The 20569-nt window shown below is 48.6% G+C and overlaps 1 protein-coding gene across 1 annotated transcript in view; it reads right to left on the bottom strand.

Moving 5' to 3' along the window:
• Nucleotides 1-20569, bottom strand: part of LOC137429450 (inactive peptidyl-prolyl cis-trans isomerase FKBP6-like) — a 103319-nt gene that overhangs the window by 6780 nt on the left and 75970 nt on the right. Inside the window, exon 10 of the mRNA XM_078781071.1 lies at nt 3573-3645. Within this exon, the coding sequence (XP_078637197.1) occupies nt 3573-3645 (73 nt within the window). The remainder of the gene's footprint in view (nt 1-3572; nt 3646-20569) is intronic.

Here is a 20569-nt window from a genome sequence, read left to right as displayed (position 1 = left end):
CATTGATGATGTGATTCGTACTGTCAAATCTATGGTCAACCCATTTGATCCGAATCCGAACCTTGTCAGCATAAGTTCTGGTTGTGTTGCTACAGATGAGGTGAAACATGATCTTCTCTTAGCTCATGATGTGGGTGAGTCCCTCCTGCAGGAATTCGTGTCTTCTCGTGTAATCGAGAACACTAAGGACTTCTACTCACCAATCAAAACCCAAAAGCTGAAGACGTTTGCTGACTTGAGGAGGCCTCCTAAAGGTGGGAGCAAAGGTCTCACGGCCTTGCGGTCGGATTACAAACTGCTGGCGAGGTTTCTCATCATCGCTCAAACCCGTCAGCTTGACATGAGAGGTGTTTTGTCCTATTCACTTAGTCCCATTTCCTTATGCCACTGGGGTTGGAAATTCAACACCGGATGATCAGAAGGGCCTTTTCACATCCCCCGACTGCTGGCGGCACGTTTATGGTCCTCATATAATCGTATAAATGCCGCAGTAAAGAGGTTTTCTTTTTAAAGGTATTTTGTCGAAAGGGATAAACTACTATATCTTTAAGGGCCTCCATACCCTTAATGGGCAAGAGTTGGACGGAGAACTTTTTCTCCGATGTTTGGTGTACCAACAGTTAGCATCAGGTGAAATTTCACCTAGCACCCATGGGAGTTTAGCTAAAACCGCGAAGTCTGCGCTACTGGATAGCATTGAGAAGAAGGTTGAGGGACTGGCCGTTTCCTGTTCAAGTGGATCAGCCCTCATGATCGACGCCATGGGTTTGATACACGGCCTTGGCCGCATTCCTGATACTTTTGGTGATTTAGCAAACCTTGTGGTCGGTGTCATCGTCCAGCTGATGAGGAGATTCAAGTCCACTCGGGCCGACTTCATTTGTGATCGGTACCCGAAAATCTCCATCAAAAACGCCGAGCGCTCCCGTCGGTACAGCGAGACCGGGACAAATTTCGTCCACCTCTATGGCAGTTCTCAGAAGGTACCATCACAGTGGAAAAAATTAATTGGGGATGGCAGAAACAAAGAGGCCTTGTTCAAATTCTTGTTTGAGACCTGGCAATCTCACCCCCTGCCTCATTGTAATCAGGACTACTCTCTTTTCACCACCCACGGTCAGGAATGTCATGAGCTCAGTGTGTCCGCGCAGGCGACTCAGTCACCTGATGTCCGTGTCGTATCAGAGCTGTTCTGTGACCATGAAGAGGCTGATACCAGACTGTTGCTTCATGCGAAACATGCAAGTCAGAGCCACGATAGTGTCGTGATACACAGTCCTGACAGTAATGTAGCCATCATAGCGATCAGCTTGTGGAAGGACAGTCAGACACGGTTATTGTTTTCTACCGGCCACAAGAACACCACAAGGGTACTCGATATTGGAACCGTGAGGGCTACATTGGGCGAGTCTGTGTGTGACGGTCTGATTGGTTTACACGTTTTCACTGTCTGCGACTCGGCCAGCTCATTCAAAGGGAAAGGAAAACGTCGTCCTTTCACCATGTTGTGCGACAGTGCAGATTTTCAAACAGCTTTCACAGAGCTGGGCTCATCGTTTTTCTTGTCTGAGGAAACCGAATCGGTGTTACAGAAGTTTGTTGTGGCCTTGTATACCAGTCAATTCTCAACGTCGGACCTCCATGAAGCGAGGTATAAACTCTTCTGTCTGTCCTCATCGCCAAACGAAGCGACTCTTCCGCCGACTAAAGATGCCCTACATCAACATTCACTGAGAGCTGCCTACCAATCCTGTATACATCGGAGTTCCTTCGTCCCATTGATGCAGGCCCCCTCCCCACAAGAGCATGGCTGGGTGGTTGACTGAGAGGATTTGGGGATTGTGTGGATGACTCGCGCACCCGCTCCTAAATCAGTACTGGAAGCGGTGGCATGTTCCTGTAAGAAAACTAAATGTACGTCTGGTCGCTGTTCATGCCTAAATTCGGGCCTTTCATGCACAGACATGTGTTTGTGCCAAGAGTGTGACAACGGTACCAATACGACGATGGAAAATGCATTCGAAAATGGGTCCGGGAGTGATGACAGCGACATAGAAAACGACCATTAGCATTTCAATATTTGAGCTGTTGAAATCTGATGCCCAATGCCTATACATGGTTGTGATTTACAGTGTTTTTAAGGTTTCTCCGTTGTTCACTCTATATTGTTTTTTACCTGTATTGTTTGAGAAACGTTTTTGTAAGTACGGTACGGTACTAATAAACACGCTGTGAATAGCTCTGACTATCAGCACGGCCTACTGTTTTCCCTAATTCATCTCAAGGATCTTGAGCAATGCTCGCTCCATGACCATCCATCTCATTCCGCGGTTGTTCACTTCATGGGTGAGTTACCAACCTCAAGAGTGTTCAGGAGGATCAATTTATCTTCAGTGAACCGCCCAAGCCCAACGTACAGTCTATCCGCTTATCGCATATCAACCCTTTTGCCAATCAAAATTAAGCAGTGTACACAGAATGGTTTTAGCATATTATACAATTATATGAGGGATTTACACGAGGGGGGGGATCAATGACCGGACGTTTTTTTTTAAATCTTCATTTACCCGAGAGGGGGTCATCCCCGGGAAAATTTTGAAAGCTAGATTGCCTGAGATGCGATCTGTGGCCATATTGCGCCCGTTGCTGAAGTTGCAGCTAAGCCTGAATAGTTTCTTGTTATTTTTGAAAAATTTCATGGCCCTGAGGGGAGGTGGCCCCATGGACACCCCCGGGAAAATTTTGAAAGTTAGATTGCCTGAGATTGCCGAGGGGGGGGGGGGCATGGCACCATGCCCCCCCTCGCTACGCCACTGGGGTTGGAAATTCAACACCGGATGATCAGAAGGGCCTTTTCACATCCCCCGACTGCCGGCACGTTTATGGTCCTCATATAATCGTATAAATTCCGCAGTAAAGATGTTTTCTTTTTAAAGGTATTTTGTCGAAAGGGATAAACTACTATATCTTTAAGGGCCTCCATACCCTTAATGGGCAAGAGTTGGACGGAGAACTTTTTCTCCGATGTTTGGTGTACCAACAGTTAGCATCAGGTGAAATTTCACCTAGCATCCATTCCGCGGAACGAAATTTCATTTCTAGGCCCTTACCAAGGTTTTGCTACCGGCCTAACGTGGGATGCTCGCAAACGACAGAAGGGGGGAGAGTGGGTCACATTGAGTGAAACATTTAAACGGAACAATATAGGAAGAAGCACCACACGATTTTTTGCACAAGTAAAGATGCTGGTAGCATATTAACGATGGTGGTAATATGTTGCTGCAGGCTCGGCCCAAGCACAAGAGCAGTGTGAGCTCGCCTTTGTGTGGCACGAAAGATTTATCATACATTAGAGCACATTGCCGCCAACTGTCGTGGAAACTACTCCCAGGAAGCATTATCCAATTTACTTGTCAATGCGCTGTTAGGCAACGTACAAAAAAATTACTCTCCATGGCCGTCCGCACCAAAATTACAGGCAATTTAATGAGAACCTTGACAACCGCAACAAATGGACAGTTCCGACGCCAGATCACAAATGCAGACATCAAATTAAAAGCAGAAATTATTACTGTATGTTCTTGCGAAAGATCATCTTGCTTGCTTCGTCCAACCCGACTCCTCGTGTATGGCTCGAGGATGCGACTGAAAGACAAATAACGGGAACAGTGCGACATATTCCATTAATAAATGCTGTGCTGCATGTTGATGTACAAAAATAATCTGCAGCTTTATCCCTCAGTGGCATTGTAATTGTACAAATCGACAATGTCTCGGAGGGCAACAATAAATGTCCGTTGTGCTGACATTTTCTATCCTGTCGAAACTTGGAGAGGCGAATCATCCATCCCCACTGTTTATTAAAGCAGGAGTGGGGCGGGTGGGTGCTGGGGGATAACAGAGTGCAGGTGCATCTGCTTACGAACATTTTGAGAGATCTCATTACCGAGGCAAACAGGATAAAACTTTCCCAACCTGCAGCTTGTCAGAATAACACATGCGCTTCAAATTTGTCCTCGACTTGTGTGTTATGTAAGGAATATTAACGAATGTAGAAAATTTGAGTCAATTTGTGTTTATAGTGTTGGTATCCAATACCCTTAATCATGCGTTTCCTGCTTTAATGCATGTGCTTAGCTCGGCCCATATATACACTGTCATCCAGGTAGCCTGGTGTTGGTTTAGCGGTTAGGGTGCAGGCTTGGGATCTTAGGATCCTGAGTTCGAATCCTGGTCGATCGCTGAATTAACGCCAGGGGGGTGGACTCAGCCTGTCATCCTTCTGAGGTCGGAAAATTGAGAACCAGCTTGCTGGGATGAATGATCCCGGTGTGTACCCCGATTTAGAATTGGTACACCGTATCCCTGCACATCGTAAGAGGCGACTAAGGGTTGGTGTCAGGAAGGGAATCCGGCCATAAAAACATTGCCTCAAACAGGGAACCATGATTGTCATGGGGCCCGCAAGGCTAATCCCTGCTCTAGCGGGGAAAATGGCCTTAAAAACGATCATTCATTCATTCATCCAGGTTTCACAGGTATGTGCCGTCCCTAAACTGGCATTAGTTGGTGGATGTTAAATACCCCATTGTGTCCTTCGTCAAGAGTAGGCGAGCTGTCTAGGCACCATTTTAAAAATGACATATTCTTGCCATAACCTACAGAAGGCAGCACGGCTGCGTCTTTAGCCTGTGATGCTACCCCGCAGCGCGGTGCTGCATATGGAAGAAGACGTCGAGATGCATGTGGCTGGAAAATCAAGATGACTGTGAGCAAGATAACGAAGAGGGTGGAAAAGTGAACTAAAGCATTGTGAAATTTCTGATCAACGAAAACATCAATCCTGTTTAAAATTTACAGACGATCGGCTTCACAGTATGGTGATGATTGCCTGTCAAGGATATCGGTATTAAAGAGCACCATGGAGGACAGGAAACGACCAAACGAGCCTATTCGGTGATGTCCTGCACTGCTTATGCACACATCCTAAATAACGGAGGCATCCCAAAGCTTCCATTCCACGGAGCGTGAACCCTAACCTGGTGGATACGGTACCTCGAAAAGTCAGGTAAGCATCTTTATCCTTATCTACCTGCTGCTAAGCAGTACAAGGCCCAAACAACAGCTCTCCATCCTTTACTATCTTGGGCACGATGTTGTGCTTCCTCCATCGTAATTCCAGTATCCATCAGATCCTTCGCCACTCTCTGCTTCAATCTGGGTCTTGGTCTACCCACTGGCCTTATACTTTCATCCTGCTTTAGTAGAATCCACCCACTTGTCTTTCCTCGTCCATTCTTTCAAAATGGTCCAAGCCATTTTATTATACATTAGATTTATGTATTCAATTAACTCACTAGAATTTGTTCAAGGCTCTCTCTGATATCTTCATTCCTTATAAAATAATCAGATTTTATGTTTAGCATGTTTCTCAACAAGGGCATTTCAAAAGAAGGTAGGTGGATGGATTTTTATTACTACCGCCACTCAATGTGGATGGAGGTAATGTTTCCATCCCTGTCTGTCGGTGAGCATGATATCTCAAAAAGTTATGGACAGATTGGGATGAAATTTGGTGGACTGGTTACCTCTGCCACCAAAGGTGGATGGAGGTTATGTTTTCACCCTTAATCAAACTCAAACTGTCTGTCTGTCCGTTTGTTTGTTATTTGCCGGAAAAGATTCCGGCAAGTATGTTGATCGGTTGGTTTGTCTGTCTGTTTGTTACTTGATGGAAAAAAATTCCGGCAAGTATGTTGATCTGTTCGTTTGTTACTTGCCGGAAAAGATTCCGGCAAGTATGTTGATCTGTTCGTTTGTTTGTTACTTGCCGGAAAAATTTTTCCGGCAAGTATGTTGATCTGTTCGTTTGTCTGTTTGTCTGTTTGTTACTTGCCGGAAAAATTTTTCCAGCAAGTATGTGATCTGTTCGTTTGTCTGTCTGTCTGTCTGTCTGTCTGTCTGTTTGCAGCACTGCGTCTACACCGTTGCACGGAGAATCGCCAAACTTTGCACACATATTCGTCTTGCCCTGGAATAGACTGTGCCCAATTTATGACGTCATCGGTCACGTGTTTCGGCGGCCATCTTGGAAAAACCGAAATAATTTGCACCGCTATATCTCCGAAAGTACTGAACAGAAACAATTGAGACAAGGCTCATTGTGAAGAACTCTCCATGGGGAATAAAATGCGTTAATGATGACGTCATCAGTCACGTGGTCGGCCGCCATCTTGGAAAAACGGCAAAACGTTGCACCTCCATATCTCTGAAAGTACTGAATAGAAAAAATTGAGACATGGCTCATTGTAAAGAACTCTCCATGGGGAATAAAATATGTGAATGATGACGTCATCGGTCACGTGGTTCGGCCGCCATCTTGGAAAAACTTTGCACCTCGATATCTCCGAAAGTGCTGAACAGAAAAAATTGAGACATGGCTCATTGTAAAGAACTCTCCATGGGGAATAAAATATGTTAATGATGATGTCATAGGTGCCTCCGTTATGACGTCATAATTCGACAAGTACAAAACTTCATCCGATCAAGATGAAATTTATTGAACATCATCAAGGAATAAATTAGTTTAGAAAACAAATAATGATGACGTCATTGGTCACGTGGTTCGGCCACCATATTTGTCCAAAATGGCCAATAAAAAAATACATTCCGGCAAGTCCTCGGTCTCTGACCGATTTTTCATCTGTCTGTCTGTCTGTCCTTTTGTCTGTCTGTCCGTTTGTGAACAACATATCTCAAAAAGTTGTGGACGGATTCGGACGAAATTTGGCAGAGATGTCGCGTATGTGACATGGACGAAATGATTAGATTTCTGTGAAGATCCGGATTCGGATCCAGCTACTAGAATTTTTAAGTGGTTCTTCACCAAAGGGAGATAGGGCCAAAAACGATACATAGCAGGATATCTCAAAAGGTTGTGGACGGATTTGGAAGAAGCTTAGTGAACCGGTTGGGTGTCTGACAAGGAAGAATCGATTCGATTTTGGTGAAGATCCGGATCCGGCTAGTAGAATTCTTAAAGCCATTCTTCCGCATTGAGTAATGTGGCCAACCAGGTGGAAGTATGCTCCCTCATGAGTGCCGTTTTAGTTGGGTTTGTGACCGCCCCCTCTCCTCACCGTCCCTCCCTCCCCCCCACCCCAAACCACCAAGGATATGTAATGGCCTTATTTACTTGTTTTAAGTTATGCATTTATTTATTTATTTTTGTATACTGAATCGAGGCTCGTGAAAGAGCTAACATTTATTTCACAAACAAATCAACCAGACAAACAAAATATACAAAAAGAGGGAGCGGAAGACAAGATGGGGAGAGAAGGAGAAGCACACAACCACAACATTTGACAGCAGGGAGAAGTGTGGGAGGGAGAGGGCTTGGGGGCAGGAGGCGTGGGAAGGGGGGGAGGGCGGGGGGAGAGGTATAAAACACAAGGGGACCGAAATTAGCGGGGGTAGAAAAGATCAAGGTTTTGGATGGGGGAGGATAAGAGATGGTGGTGAACAGCTGTTTTAAAGACCTGGAGGGTGGAGTGGGATGGAAGAGAGTGAGGGAGTTTGTTCCAGAGGCGGGAGAAAAGAGGAATGAAGGAGTGAAGGTGAGCAGAAAGTCTTGATTTTGTCAGTTTAACCATAAGAGGGTTGCAGGCAGATCTTGTGCGACCTGTAGGAATATTTGGGGGACAGAGCCCAGAGAGAGCTGCAGGGGCAAGGCCAGAGAGGAGTCGGTAGAAGACGGAAAGACCACCAACCTGCCTGCGGTGAGTGAGTGAAAGGCCCTTGGAGTTAGCTTCATCGCGGGAGATTCCAATGATTCTGAACGCTTTGGTTTCAACAGCGTGAAGACGAGCTAGGTGTGAGGCAGGAGCACCAGACCAGAGGGGAGAGCAGTATTCCATAGAGCTGCGGATGAAAGCCTTGTATGTGGTGAGGAGCTCAGGTGTGCCAAGGAAGGACTTCGCACGACGGAGGATGCCCAGTCGGCGACTGGCTTTGGAGGCCAGATTTGAAATGTGGTTTTCCCAGGAAAGATCATGGCAAATAGTGAGACCCAAAAGCTTGAGTGACAGAACTTCTTGGAGAGGATTATTCAGAAAGTGGATGGGAGGGTTTTCCAGTCGGTCTTTTCGGAGAGACATCGTAAGAGTGTGAGATTTATCAGGATTGAAAGGCATGTTCCATTTGTTTGCCCAGTCTGTGATTTTGTCCAGGTCTGCAGAGAGTGAGGAGGCTGCAGACTGCCAATCTGAGGGATGAGGAATGGAGCGACAGAGAGTAGAGTCGTCAGCAAAGAGATAGAGAGGATTTTCAAGAGAGTCAGAGAGATCATTGATGAAGACCAGAAAAAGCACAGGGCCCAGAACACTACCTTGGGGAACTCCAGCCTGAACAGGAAGAGGAGATGATGGAGAGAAACCCATTCAGGGCCACACGTTGACTACGACCAGAGAGGAAGTCTGCCAGCCATGCGTGGAGATTTCCATGGATACCAAAGGAGGAGAGTTTGGTGAGCAGAGCGGGGTGCCAGACCGTATCGAAGGCACGTGAAATGTCAAGGGAGACAGCTCTAATTTCCTGTTTGGCGTTGAGGACCTCCATCCATTGTTGAGAAAGCAGAAGCAGCATGTCCAGAGTAGAGTGACCAGGTCTGAAACCAAATTGATGATCAGAGATCAAGCCATTGGAGAAGAGGAAAGATTTCATATCTGAAGCAATGATGGATTCCACGACTTTGCTGATAATTGGGAGAAGGCTGATTGGTCTGTAGTTGCTAGGATCTGTTTTTGCACCTTTTTTGTGCAAAGCGGTGATGTTGGCTGATTTCCAAGCAGATGGCAGATGACCTTGAGCAAAAGAGAGGGTGAAGAGAACAGAAAGAAGGAGTGAAAGAGCGGAAGAACATGATTTTAGGACTCGTGGGCTGATGCCGTCAGGACCAGTTGCAGAATCAGAGTCGAGGGTTGACAGAAACTTTTCCACCTTGTCAGGAGGAAAGGACACAGAGCCCAGGAGCAGCTGGGTACGACTGGGTACGGTGGGTACAGAGAGGGATGGGTTTGGGAAACAAGATTTAGAGGCAAACACAGAGTTGAGGCATTCAGCTTTTTCACGTGCGGAGTCAGCTGTTAAGCCGTTTGAGGTGAGGGAGGGGATGGAGGGGGAACAAACACCAGAAACAGATTTGACCAGACGCCACCAGGATTTGGAAGAGGCAGACAGATAAGAGAGTTCGGTCTTGAGAACGGTGAGATATTGTTTCCTGGCTCTCCTGAGGGTGGACATACACTTGTTTCGGGCTTTGTGAAAGGAAATGAGATTTCCTTCCGTTGGATTTGCTTTCCAAGAGACGAAAGCAAGTTGTTTCAGGGCAACAGCCTCACCACAAGATTCCGTGTACCATGGACGGGAGAAAGGGTATGACAACTGAAGACGAGATGGGATCAATCTGTGCATGAGAGAGCAATTTACTTTGAAAGAATTCCCAGGATGAGTTGATGTCAGAGGCGGTAGAGATGGGAGACCAGTCCAGATGATTGATGGCTGCTTGAAGACCGTGCCAGTTGGCCTGAGTGAAATGCCAGACTCGTCGCCGCTGAGGAGGCTCTCTGAGAATGGTCAGAGAGATGTCCACTTTGACAAGCACATGATCAGATGAGCCGATTGGAGCAGAAGAAGAGCAGCAGACATTTTCAGGGAAGTTAGTCATAACCAAATCCAGAAGAGAAGATGCTCCGTTGACTGAGATCCGGGTCGGGAAATTGACAGATTGTGTCAGTCCCAGTGAGTCGCAGAAGTCCTTTGCTGAAGAGCCATGGCTGGTGAGAGAGGTACCCACACCCAGCCAACTGGCATGGTGACAATTGAAATCACCACATATGAGGAAGAGAGAGTTGGGATGGGTAGATAGAAGTTGGTCCATATTATCAGACAGCGAGATGTAGATGGAGTCATCACTGTTTGGTGGACGGTACAACACACATATGAACAAAAGGTGGGAGCGAAGGGGAAGCCGTAGCCAAAGGTATTCCTGGGGGTGAGGTGGAGAGAGGGCAGTGGAGGGCGAGTGAGGAAGAGAGTTTTTTATAAAGATAGCAACCCCACTTCCAGGACGAGGCACAGGTCTATCATACCGGAGGAGGGAGTAACCTGGGAGAGATACCAAGGCATCAGAGACATCTTGAAGGAGGAAAGTTTCTGTTAAGCAGATCACGTCTGGTTTATCAGAAGCAACCTGTATGGAGAGATCAGTCAAGTTTGAGCGAAGGCCCCGGATGTTTGAGGTCCATACCGTTAATGAAGAGGAAGGGTACAGAACAGGGGGGCGGAGAGGTAGGGTAAGATGTGGAAGAGGAGGAAGAGGTAGGGAGAGCTGTTGAAGGTGTGTCAGAGATTTCAGAGATTTCAGAATAGCTTGGAGAAAGGGAAGAATGGGGCGGACAAAAGGTTTGATGGAGATTGGGTGAGGCACAGTGAGGTGGTATTTGAGGAGGGGGAAGAGCGAGGCAGAAGGTTGGGGGAGATGAAGGTGAAAGTTGGAAGGGGGAAGAAGCAGGGAGGACGCTTTGAGGAGGAGGGGTGAGAGGGGAGTCTAGGAGGGGAGGAGCGAGGGAGAGTCTCGGAGGGGAGGGGTGTGGGGGGAGTTTAGGAGGGAAGGGGGGATGGGGAAGATTTGGAGGGGAGGGGTGAGATTGGATTTTGAAAAGTGTACGATTCATGGGAAACGAACATTTTTTGCAAAATGAGTTTGAGACCTTCGAGTCAAAAATACGTTTGAGGATGCTGAAGGAGGGTTGGAGTTCTGGATAGTTTAGGGAATGTAGAAAGGAGGAACTGTAAGAGATGGTATTATATATATTTTTTGGAATGAATAGATTTGGTGAGCAAGACGAAAGCATCCTTTTGAAGGAGAAGAAGAAAAAGGTGTTATAATATATGAGAGAAAATAGTTGTTCAGGGGAGAGATTATACATTTCTAACCACGTGATCGCGAACAACGTGAACGAAGAACGAACGAACAAATAAACGAATAAGCCCTGAGAAGGAAATATTTTTTGGGGGTTTTTTTTTTGAGAGATATTATACAAGGAGGTATGGGGTGAACGACTGGGACGAAACAGACAACGAAAATAATTGCAGCGCATTCGACGAATCGCTGAGAGAAAAACAAAACCACAAGGTCGGAGACGGTACGGTAACCTAAGCCTACGAGTACTAGGCCTCAGAATACTCGATACGCATTCACCGACGATTGTGTATACATGTACGAAAAATTAGCACCGAAAAATTTCCAAAAGATACGCTATAGGTACATACACCGAAGGATAGATGCAGTCTCGACAAAAACACAATTGTGAAAGATCACTTAGCTTCGAAAGCGTGAGCGCATGGAACAGCTTCGAAAAGACGTGACCAAGGAGCATTCTTATTTGTATAATATTGTTGCGGATATGGGATTTGGCCTCCATCCATATCCGCTTGTAAATATTCCCCCATTTCCCCAATACTCCCCAACTATCCCCAATCCCCCATTCCCTAGTCCCATTGTCTGTAAACAACACTCTGTAGAACCGACCTTCCCCTTTTTCCCCCATTAAATGTCGTACCCAGGTTCACCGCATCTCACGTAGACAACTATAGGACATCTTGCTAGTTATTCTTAGTCTATGTCAGTTAAGGACTCGTTTCCATTAATTCTGACTCTTCGTTGCACCAGAATGTGATTGTATGGCACCAGTAGTAAGTTTAGGACCTCCCAATACCTCCCCGCATCTCTTCCTCATGGAACTACAACAACAACAACTACAACAACAGAGGGGGGCGGCGCGGCGCGGCGCGGGGAGTGTGCGTCCTCACTCCGGCTTGGTTAGCCGCCATTGCCCATGTGCTCCGACGGGGTTACCACACAGGGGCTGACTGTCAGCTCTTCATCAAGGGCGGAGCCCGGTAACCCCCCCCGCACCCAATAAGAAGCGGCGGACCGATTCCATCTGGGGCGGAGCTACCGAGCCGAGGGCGTGTCACTCCCCGCTGGATATACGCAGCCACTTACCGGAGGTGACGTCAGATGCGCCCCCAGCTTGGAGAGAGAAGTCGCCACCTCCAAGCGCTGGATACCTCCCGCCTCTTTGAACCGGACCGGGTCGATTCTGCCCCTGAGCCAAGGTGCACCTTGAGCCATCGACTGCCTGCCCTCCCCTGCCATCAATCCCTGTGTGAGTCAGTCTTGTCTGTGGTCTGTCGGGAATTAAGATAAGACCGTGTCTAAGTGCCCACCTTCCTGTGCTGTACCTCTTGTCCGTGTAATCTAAACGTTCTGCAAACCCATATTATAACCTCCTCCGGAGGTCTTGAGAACTGTACCCCTGGTGTCGTGTCATTTAACCCAGCCGTTGTGTCCTTTCCTTCATTGATCTAGCGTAGCGCGATTCGGCCAACGTTCGAGTGTAATCGGGTAACTTGTGCGAACACGGCGGCCATTCCGCTCGGCCCAGCATAACATCTCAATAAGTCGTGTCCGCAACAATTGGTGTCGGGAAGTGGGATCGGTCCCGGAGCGCGTTTCACGCGCTCGAAATTATAACAGCGAAATTTAATTGTGTTTTCCAAAAAAAAAAAAAAAACCCGAATTTTGAAAGTCGCGCTATGGCAGACCAAGACGGCTGGGTTCCGGTAGAGGAGAGGGAGGCAGGGTCGATCCAGGACCAAATTGAGGGACATGAGGAGAGCGAAGCAGTGAGGGTAGCAGGGTCGCAAAATGGCGTCGTCGCGCACGAGGTTACGGGCGCGCAAAATGGCGCCTCGCACATGGCCACGGCGACCGCGCCCGCGACCGTGGTAGCGCCGCTGGTAGATTTGAACCTTTTTTTAATGCAAATGAAGGCCCTTATGGACAAGAATAATGAAGAAATGGAAAACAGAATGATGGGGGCCCTTATGGGACAAATGGGGAATCGGATGGATGCTCAGAGTGAGCAAATGAGGGCTGATAGTGAGCGATTGGAGGGCCAAATGGGGGTAATGAGGGACGAAGCGAGGGGTACCGGTGAGGGGTTAGACAATTTTAAGGGATTAGACAAGAAATTTGGGAAATTAGACAATAGATTAGGGGAAATACAGGAGGGGTTAACGGGGGTAGAAAATAGAATGGCTGCCCAGGAGAATCAGATAGAGGGAGTGAAAAATGGGTTAGAGGGGTTAGAAAACAGTATGGAAGGCAAATTGAGGGACATGAGGGACCAAGCGGAAAGGGAAGTTAAACAAATGGGGCAGCAGATAGAGGGGGTCAGAATGGGGGTAGAAACCAAAATGGATGCTCACAGGGAGGAAATGGAGCAGATGAGGGTGGCATCTGGGCAGGAGATGCAAGTGATGGGAGAAGAGATCAGAAGAGGTGTGAGTGAGGAGGTCGGAGGAGTGCGCGAGGAGGTGAGGCACTGTAAGGAGCACATGGAGAAGGAGGTGAGAAAGGGGACTGTAAAGTTACAAGGTGGTATAGAGGAGTTGACGCTGGGAGTAGAACAGCTGACGGAGGGACAAAAAGGACTAACGGAGCAGGTTCAAAGGAACACTGCGGTATTAGGAGGGTTAAAAGCGACACAGAAAGAACTAAAAGATGACTTGATAGCGACGAAGAGGGAATGTCAGATGGTACGTGAGGGACTGACAACGAGGTTGGACGAGGTGATAGAGGTAATGGAGACGAAGGACCGGCAGGTGAGGACGCACATGGAAACGGTCAAGGTAGCCTTAGAGGACGAGCTTGAGGAGACGTACCGGGAAATAAAAGAGGTGAAGCAGAAATTAGAAGAAGTGGAAGGAGGGGTGAGCGAAATTAAGAAGCGACGGAGAGGGGATAAGAAAGAGATAAAAGAGGAAATAAAAGAATTGGTCCAAAGTCTGTGTTTGGATCGTGATGATGTGCTCATTAACCGGATGAGGGATTCGCAGGTGATGGAGGAGAAGCGAAGAGGAAGAGGACCCGGTGTAAGTGGTGACCAATATGGTCGTGCGTATGATGCGCCAGGTGATTTAAGAAGCTTGGGGGTCGAGATGGACCCAGGTGTTCGTGAGAGGCCGCTGGTGAAGTGTGCGACAGGTCTGGTGTGCGAAAAAGGAGGTGTGCGAGAAAGTCCGACTCTGGGGTGTGTGAGGAAAAAGTGCGTGCCAAGGAGTGAGGGTGCTGGCGAGAGTGAGTCGGTCGTAGCGCGTGTGCGAGGGAGCACATGGAAGCGCGGTGTGGTAAGTGTTACAGAGGGTGTGACGGGAGAGTGTGCGCAAGAGTGTGCGTGAGAAAGGTGTGTGACGGACAGGTGCATGGGGAAAGAGTGCGCTGTCAAAGGCAAGGAAGAATGCACGCCTGTGGTGAGTGTTACAGAGGGTGTAACGGGAGAGTGTGCGCGGGAAAGGTGTGTAACGGACAGGTGCATGAGGAAAGAGTGCGCTGTCGGGAGTAAGGGTGAGTGCGTTGTCAAGAGTGGTGGTGAGAGTAGTGAGAGTGACAAGGAGCGTGAGTTGGTTGTGACAGGTGAGCGAGGATGTACACCTGGAATGGAAGGATGCACACCTGGAATGGTAGAGCGTGAGTGGGAATGCACGCTGGAATTGGTAGTGAGGCACGTGGTTGGGTGTGCGAGTGAGAGCACACCTGTGATTGTCACAGAGGAGGTGACCGAGGAGGGGGCGCGAAGAGGTGTGTTGGTGAGGTGTGCGAGTGACGAATGTGTGCCAAGGTGTTCGGTGGTCAGGTGTGTGACCAAGGCTGGGAGTGGAATGAGTGTACCTGGGTGTGGAAGAGAAGGTACGACGAGGAGCATGGAGACGGCTGCATGTGTGAGCAAGGAACGGGCTGCGGGGTGTAAGCATGCAGGTGAGGCATCGAAGGTAACCGGGGTAGAGTTTAGAACGACTTATAGCCGAATCGGGCCCTCGGTGCGTGCCGGGCCTCGCTTTGAACGGCCGCGTCCGTGCTCCACTAGGCGGAGCGGGCAGCTGGATAGGAAGGGTCGTCATGGCGACCACGTTTTGTTGAGACGTGCCGGCAGGTCGAGATCGGGACATTGGATGGCTCCACGCCGAGATGGTGCGTGGGATCTCGGCCCGGGTAAACCTCCTTCCCTGCACCGAATGCGGGACGTATCCAGCCGCTGGCACCAAACAACCCGCATTCATTGCCCGGCTTTACGAAGCCCGGCTTTGGACAGGAATTGGCGCACCGAGAGGCATTAGTGAGTAGACTGTGTGATGAGGTTAGTGTTTTGGACCCAAAATTAGAGAAAAACAAAATTTGATGATTGGCAAAGGATTGGCAGTAATGATTGGCAGATGATGGGCAGTGATTGGCAAATTTTTGATTTGTTGAAATTTGATGTGCAAAATTAGTAGTGGGAGATGCCCGATGTGGTGGGATGGCAACTCTGTCATCCCTCACAGGTGGGGCAAATGCGCAATAGATTAGGGGGTGTATGGCAGTGAAAACTAGCCCGGGTGGGTTAGGTTATATTGTAGGGATCTAGAAGAGATTGACATTAGGTAACGTTAAGTTTAGTTAGTGACTGATACCTGTAGTGGGGACGCAGGTAGATTAGTGTGGATTATAATGACGAGGGAGCGCAATAGTTTAAAGGGACGACTGGGAGGCGCAAGTTTCAGAGGGGAGTAGTTAGCTGAGATGATGCCGTGTGTGTGAAGATTGAACAGGTGAGGATGGAACAGGTGTGATTGCACAGGTGTGCAACTGAACAGGTGTATGGAGCAGTGGATGAGTAGTAAGTGTGTGGATCAGCGCGAATGCGCTTGGGGAGAGAAGGGTGCAGGTGGCACCAGGTGTGAGAGCACAGGTGTGCAAGTACAGGTGTGTGGAGAGAGTTGGAGTAAGTGGTACGGAGTGGTGTGCATGGTGCGAAGGTGTGGATGGGGGAAGAGTGGACCCCTTTCACGAGTACCCGGGGCGGGTAGTGTAAGTGTTAGGTAGAGGGTACAGGTAAATTGTGGTTGGATATTGGCATCTGTGGTGCGGGTGACAGAATGGTATTGTGGATGGGTGCATTAGTGTTGTGGAAATGGCTGGGCATGTAGCCTGTTAGTGTGTGTAGTTGGTTGGGCACTCCACCACTGTGAGGATGTCGGCCAGGTGAGGCCGCAGGGGGCTCTGGGAGCCGGTAGAGTTGTGGATGGGGCCCGAGGATCCGGAGGACGGACCCGGGTAGCCCAGTGCCAGAGAGGGCACCGAGTGGGGAGAGCGCCAGAGGGCCTTCCCCAGGTAGATAGGTTAGGGTGAGGAGCAGGTAAGCTCGGGTGGCAACTACAGTGGTGGAGGTGTGCAGGTGGGTAGACCTGCTGGGAGAGCTACACGTCGCGGCCCAGAAATTGTGCGAGGGCACCGGGAGATGAATCGGGGGAGTGAGACCCCAAATTGAAAAGCACCACAGTTTGGTCAATGGGAATTGGTTTTTAGAACCCATAGTGTAAGAGGGCCAATGGTTTGGCAGGAGAAAGACCCCGGGTAATGTAAAGTTGTTAAAGTCATTTAGGAAATAGTTAGGATTGATGAACCTGTCGCACCATACGCAGCCACTTACCTGTGGTGATGATGATGACTCCACACCTGTGTTCCCTTGTTTTGTGTTGCAGGAAATGAGAATTGCTGTGAGGATTTGTGAGACGCATCACGACGTGGATGAGACATTGGGGTGATTCCATCTCTCCCTCCTTAGGAGGGACTGATGATGAATTGGTGATGGCAAATTTTGCTGTTGAGTTGGAGATGGCAAATTGTGATGAGAGTTGGAAATGGCAAATTTGATTGGTTAGGAGGGAGAGAAGACGAATTTGGTTTATGGGAGGAACGGGGAAGACAGTAGGGACGTTTGTTGATTTGTAAAGTAGATGTTTATGGGTAGTGTTGTGTGTTGTGGATACAGTAAGGGGTAAGGGAGGGGCCATGTAGGTTACCTGGTGGGGGGGGAGGGGGGCGTACGGTAGGAACGTACCTGTCTCACCTGGTTCCCATGTGCCCCCAGTGTGCATCATCTTGTATTGCGTGCACTTTTGCGCCCTTACCACCTTACTCACTTGTCTTCTTCTTTTGTCTCCCACCTCCGAGGATCTGGCTTTGGGGCAGAGAGAGAGAGGAGAGAGAGGTGCCGGCTCCGCAGTTGTGGGCCTGCACTTTCGCTGCTTGCTGCCGGGATCGATACACCATATGGACCGCAATTTTTGTGGCCGCCCACCATGGACCGCAGTTCTCTTGCGGGCAAGCACCACCCGTTGATGGACCTACGGGTCAACGTGGCACCTATGCCATACAGGTGAACCACTTTTAGTTGGCCCCCTGACGGCCACAATACAGAAATGGACGCGGTTGGCGCCTTTCTTTATTTTTGAAAGAAGCCAGAAGGCCAAGTGCACCACACGAAGGCAAGACCAGCGGCAGAACATCGGCCGGCTGCGACACCACCGGTGATTGTTGAACACTTTATTGGTGCACCTGATGGTGCTGTGTGATGGGGTGGTGCTTTTGGTGCTTGGAAGGGGTGCTCTGCACATTATTAAAGGCCGTAGGGCCACAGAGCACTCGTGGGTTGGTGTATCGATGCTGGCATGCGTGCTCTCTCTATGCATAACATCTGCATGTGTTCCTCCAAAAACAGGTCCTGGATCGTAGTGTAAATATCAGTGTAGTCTTGTGTAAATAATGCTCCCTACCGGCTGTATGTTTAGTTTGAGGATTCTTTCCGCGATTCGGTTATCCTGTGGGTGTGTTTCTGTGAGGAGAAGGGTGCAACGTCGCAGGGAGACATATTTACTCATTTGTGAACATCTGTAAAACTGTCGCACTCAGGGTAGAGTTAATAGTAGAGGGAACTACATCTGAGTGCCACACTAACGTAGGTAAAGATTTATCGGGTCGGGACGCCCCGAGGTAGAGAAGGGTGCAATGTTGCGGATATGGGATTTGGCCTCCATCCATATCCGCTTGTAAATATTCCCCCATTTCCCCAATACTCCCCAACTATCCCCAATCCCCCATTCCCTAGTCCCATTGTCTGTAAACAACACTCTGTAGAACCGACCTTCCCCTTTTTCCCCCATTAAATGTCGTACCCAGGTTCACCGCATCTCACGTAGACAACTATAGGACATCTTGCTAGTTATTCTTAGTCTATGTCAGTTAAGGACTCGTTTCCATTAATTCTGACTCTTCGTTGCACCAGAATGTGATTGTATGGCACCAGTAGTAAGTTTAGGACCTCCCAATACCTCCCCGCATCTCTTCCTCATGGAACTACAACAACAACAACAACAACTACAACAACAGAGGGGGGCGGCGCGGCGCGGCGCGGGGAGTGTGCGTCCTCACTCCGGCTTGGTTAGCCGCCATTGCCCATGTGCTCCGACGGGGTTACCACACAGGGGCTGACTGTCAGCTCCTCGTCAAGGGCGGAGCCCGGTAACCCCCCCGCACCCAATAAGAAGCGGCGGACCGATTCCATCTGGGGCGGAGCTACCGAGCCGAGGGCGTGTCACTCCCCGCTGGATATACGCAGCCACTTACCGGAGGTGACGTCAGATGCGCCCCCAGCTTGGAGAGAGAAGTCGCCACCTCCAAGCGCTGGATACCTCCCGCCTCTTTGGACCGGACCGGGTCGATTCTGCCCCTGAGCCAAGGTGCACCTTGAGCCATCGACTGCCTGCCCTCCCCTGCCATCAATCCCTGTGTGAGTCAGTCTTGTCCCGTTTGTCTGTGGTCTGTCGGGAATTAAGATAAGACCGTGTCTAAGTGATCTGTCGTTTTTTCGCAGGTCTCCACGCTCTCCATCGAAATCGAAGTTAAGTCATTGTTCCAATTTGTATTTTCGTTATAACTGTATTTCTTTTATGGTGTATGTACGTATATTGTCCCGTCAAAGATTTTCGGTGCAAATCTTTCATACCTGTATTGAAAATCGCGTTAATTCGTGTCGTCTCGAGGCCCTGTACAGTGTACACTGTACAACCTTGAGGCTTTGTTTTTCTCTCAGCGCCTGTCGTTTGTGATCCAATAACTTTCGTTCTCTGTTTTCGCAGTCTTTCCACCCCAAAGCCTACTTCCTTATGTAAATCTCAACTCAAAAAAACAAAAAAAAAAAGACATTACCTTCTCTGTGCTCATTCGTTTATTCTTTCTTATTCGTTCGTTCGTTCTTCGACCACGTGTTTCTCCCCCATTTCCCCAGATAGATTGTCAAATTTCAATTCGTTATTTTATCGTCCATGTGATATTGTTTGATTATTATAGTTAGTTTTGGTTTGAATTTCCTGTAACTCGTATTTAATTAATCGTGTTCTGCTCCTCGTGTGTGGCCTTGTACTGTAGTTGTACCCCCGTCGGTGTTTTGTTAACTTAAGTGTGTTTTGCTTGGCTCTTGGTTTTTTCCCTTCTACCCCGAACATAATACTGTCTAACGTTCTAAATCCCCACCACCCCCCCCCCCCAAAAAAAAACAAAAAAAAAACCAAAAACATTTATTTTATTTTCTCCACGTGTACTGTTGTCTCATCCTGTATTTTCTGTCCAGGTGTGCTGTTCGCCCCACCCCCATTATCTCCTTGCCATCCACCGTTTGCCCTGTTCACGTGACTCGTGGTGGTCCCTCTCGGCTCTCCCCCCGTTGGTATTTTTGTGCATATAAGATTGTTCATAGTTCTGTTTAAATATTTTTAAATATGTTTAACCTTTCCCCTTCTGTTTTTTATTCAGTGGTATATTACAACACGCTGTTTTTCTTCCTATTTAAAAGGCTTTTCTCAATTTCCTCTCCAACTCATTCCACTTCAAAAAAAAGAAATTCAATATCTTATACGTCTCCCTCACTACATGGTCTAAATTCACATTCATTCCATCCCTCCTCCATCATCCTGAACCGGATTGCTAACTTGAAAATCACAACAAACCCAATTTGTTATCAATGTTCGTCTTTCATTAATCATCCACTTTCTAAACTCCCCTCTTGCCCCTCCCATCCAAATCCCCCCCCTTGCACCTACACTCCGAAACTTCCCCCTTGCCCCTCCACTCTTAAACTCCCCCCTTGCCCCTCCACTCCTGAACTCCCCCCTTGCCCTTCCCCTCCTAAACTTCCCCTTTGCCCCTCCCCTCCTAATCCCCCCCCTTGCCCCTCCACTCCTGATCTCCCCCCTTTCCCCTTCCCTCCAAAACTCCCCCCTTGCCCCTCCCCTCCTAAACTCCCCCCTCACTCCTCCCCTTCAAAACTCCCCCCCAATCCCTCCCATTCAATTCTCCCCCCATACCATTCCTCTCCAATTCTCTCTCCTCCCCCCTCCTCCTCCAAGCTGCCTCCTCCCCACTTCGTCTCCCTTCTATCTCATACCTCCACCCCCCCAAACCTTCTACTTTCCTCTGCCCCCCCTCAAACAACCCCTCACTGTGCCGCATCCCTTCACCAGCAAACCTTTCATCCTCCTCATCCTTCCCTTTCTTGGAACTCTTCTGCAACATCTGAAACACTATCAACTGCTCTCCCTACCTCCCCCTCTCATCCTTCATCTTACC

The sequence above is a fragment of the Myxine glutinosa genome, chromosome 6 (genome assembly GCF_964187855.1).
Source record: "Myxine glutinosa chromosome 6, kmMyxGlut1.1, whole genome shotgun sequence".
In the NCBI taxonomy this organism is placed as follows: Eukaryota; Metazoa; Chordata; class Myxini; order Myxiniformes; family Myxinidae; genus Myxine; species Myxine glutinosa.
Note: the sequence above shows the minus strand (reverse complement) of the source record. Positions and strands in the feature narration are given on the sequence as shown.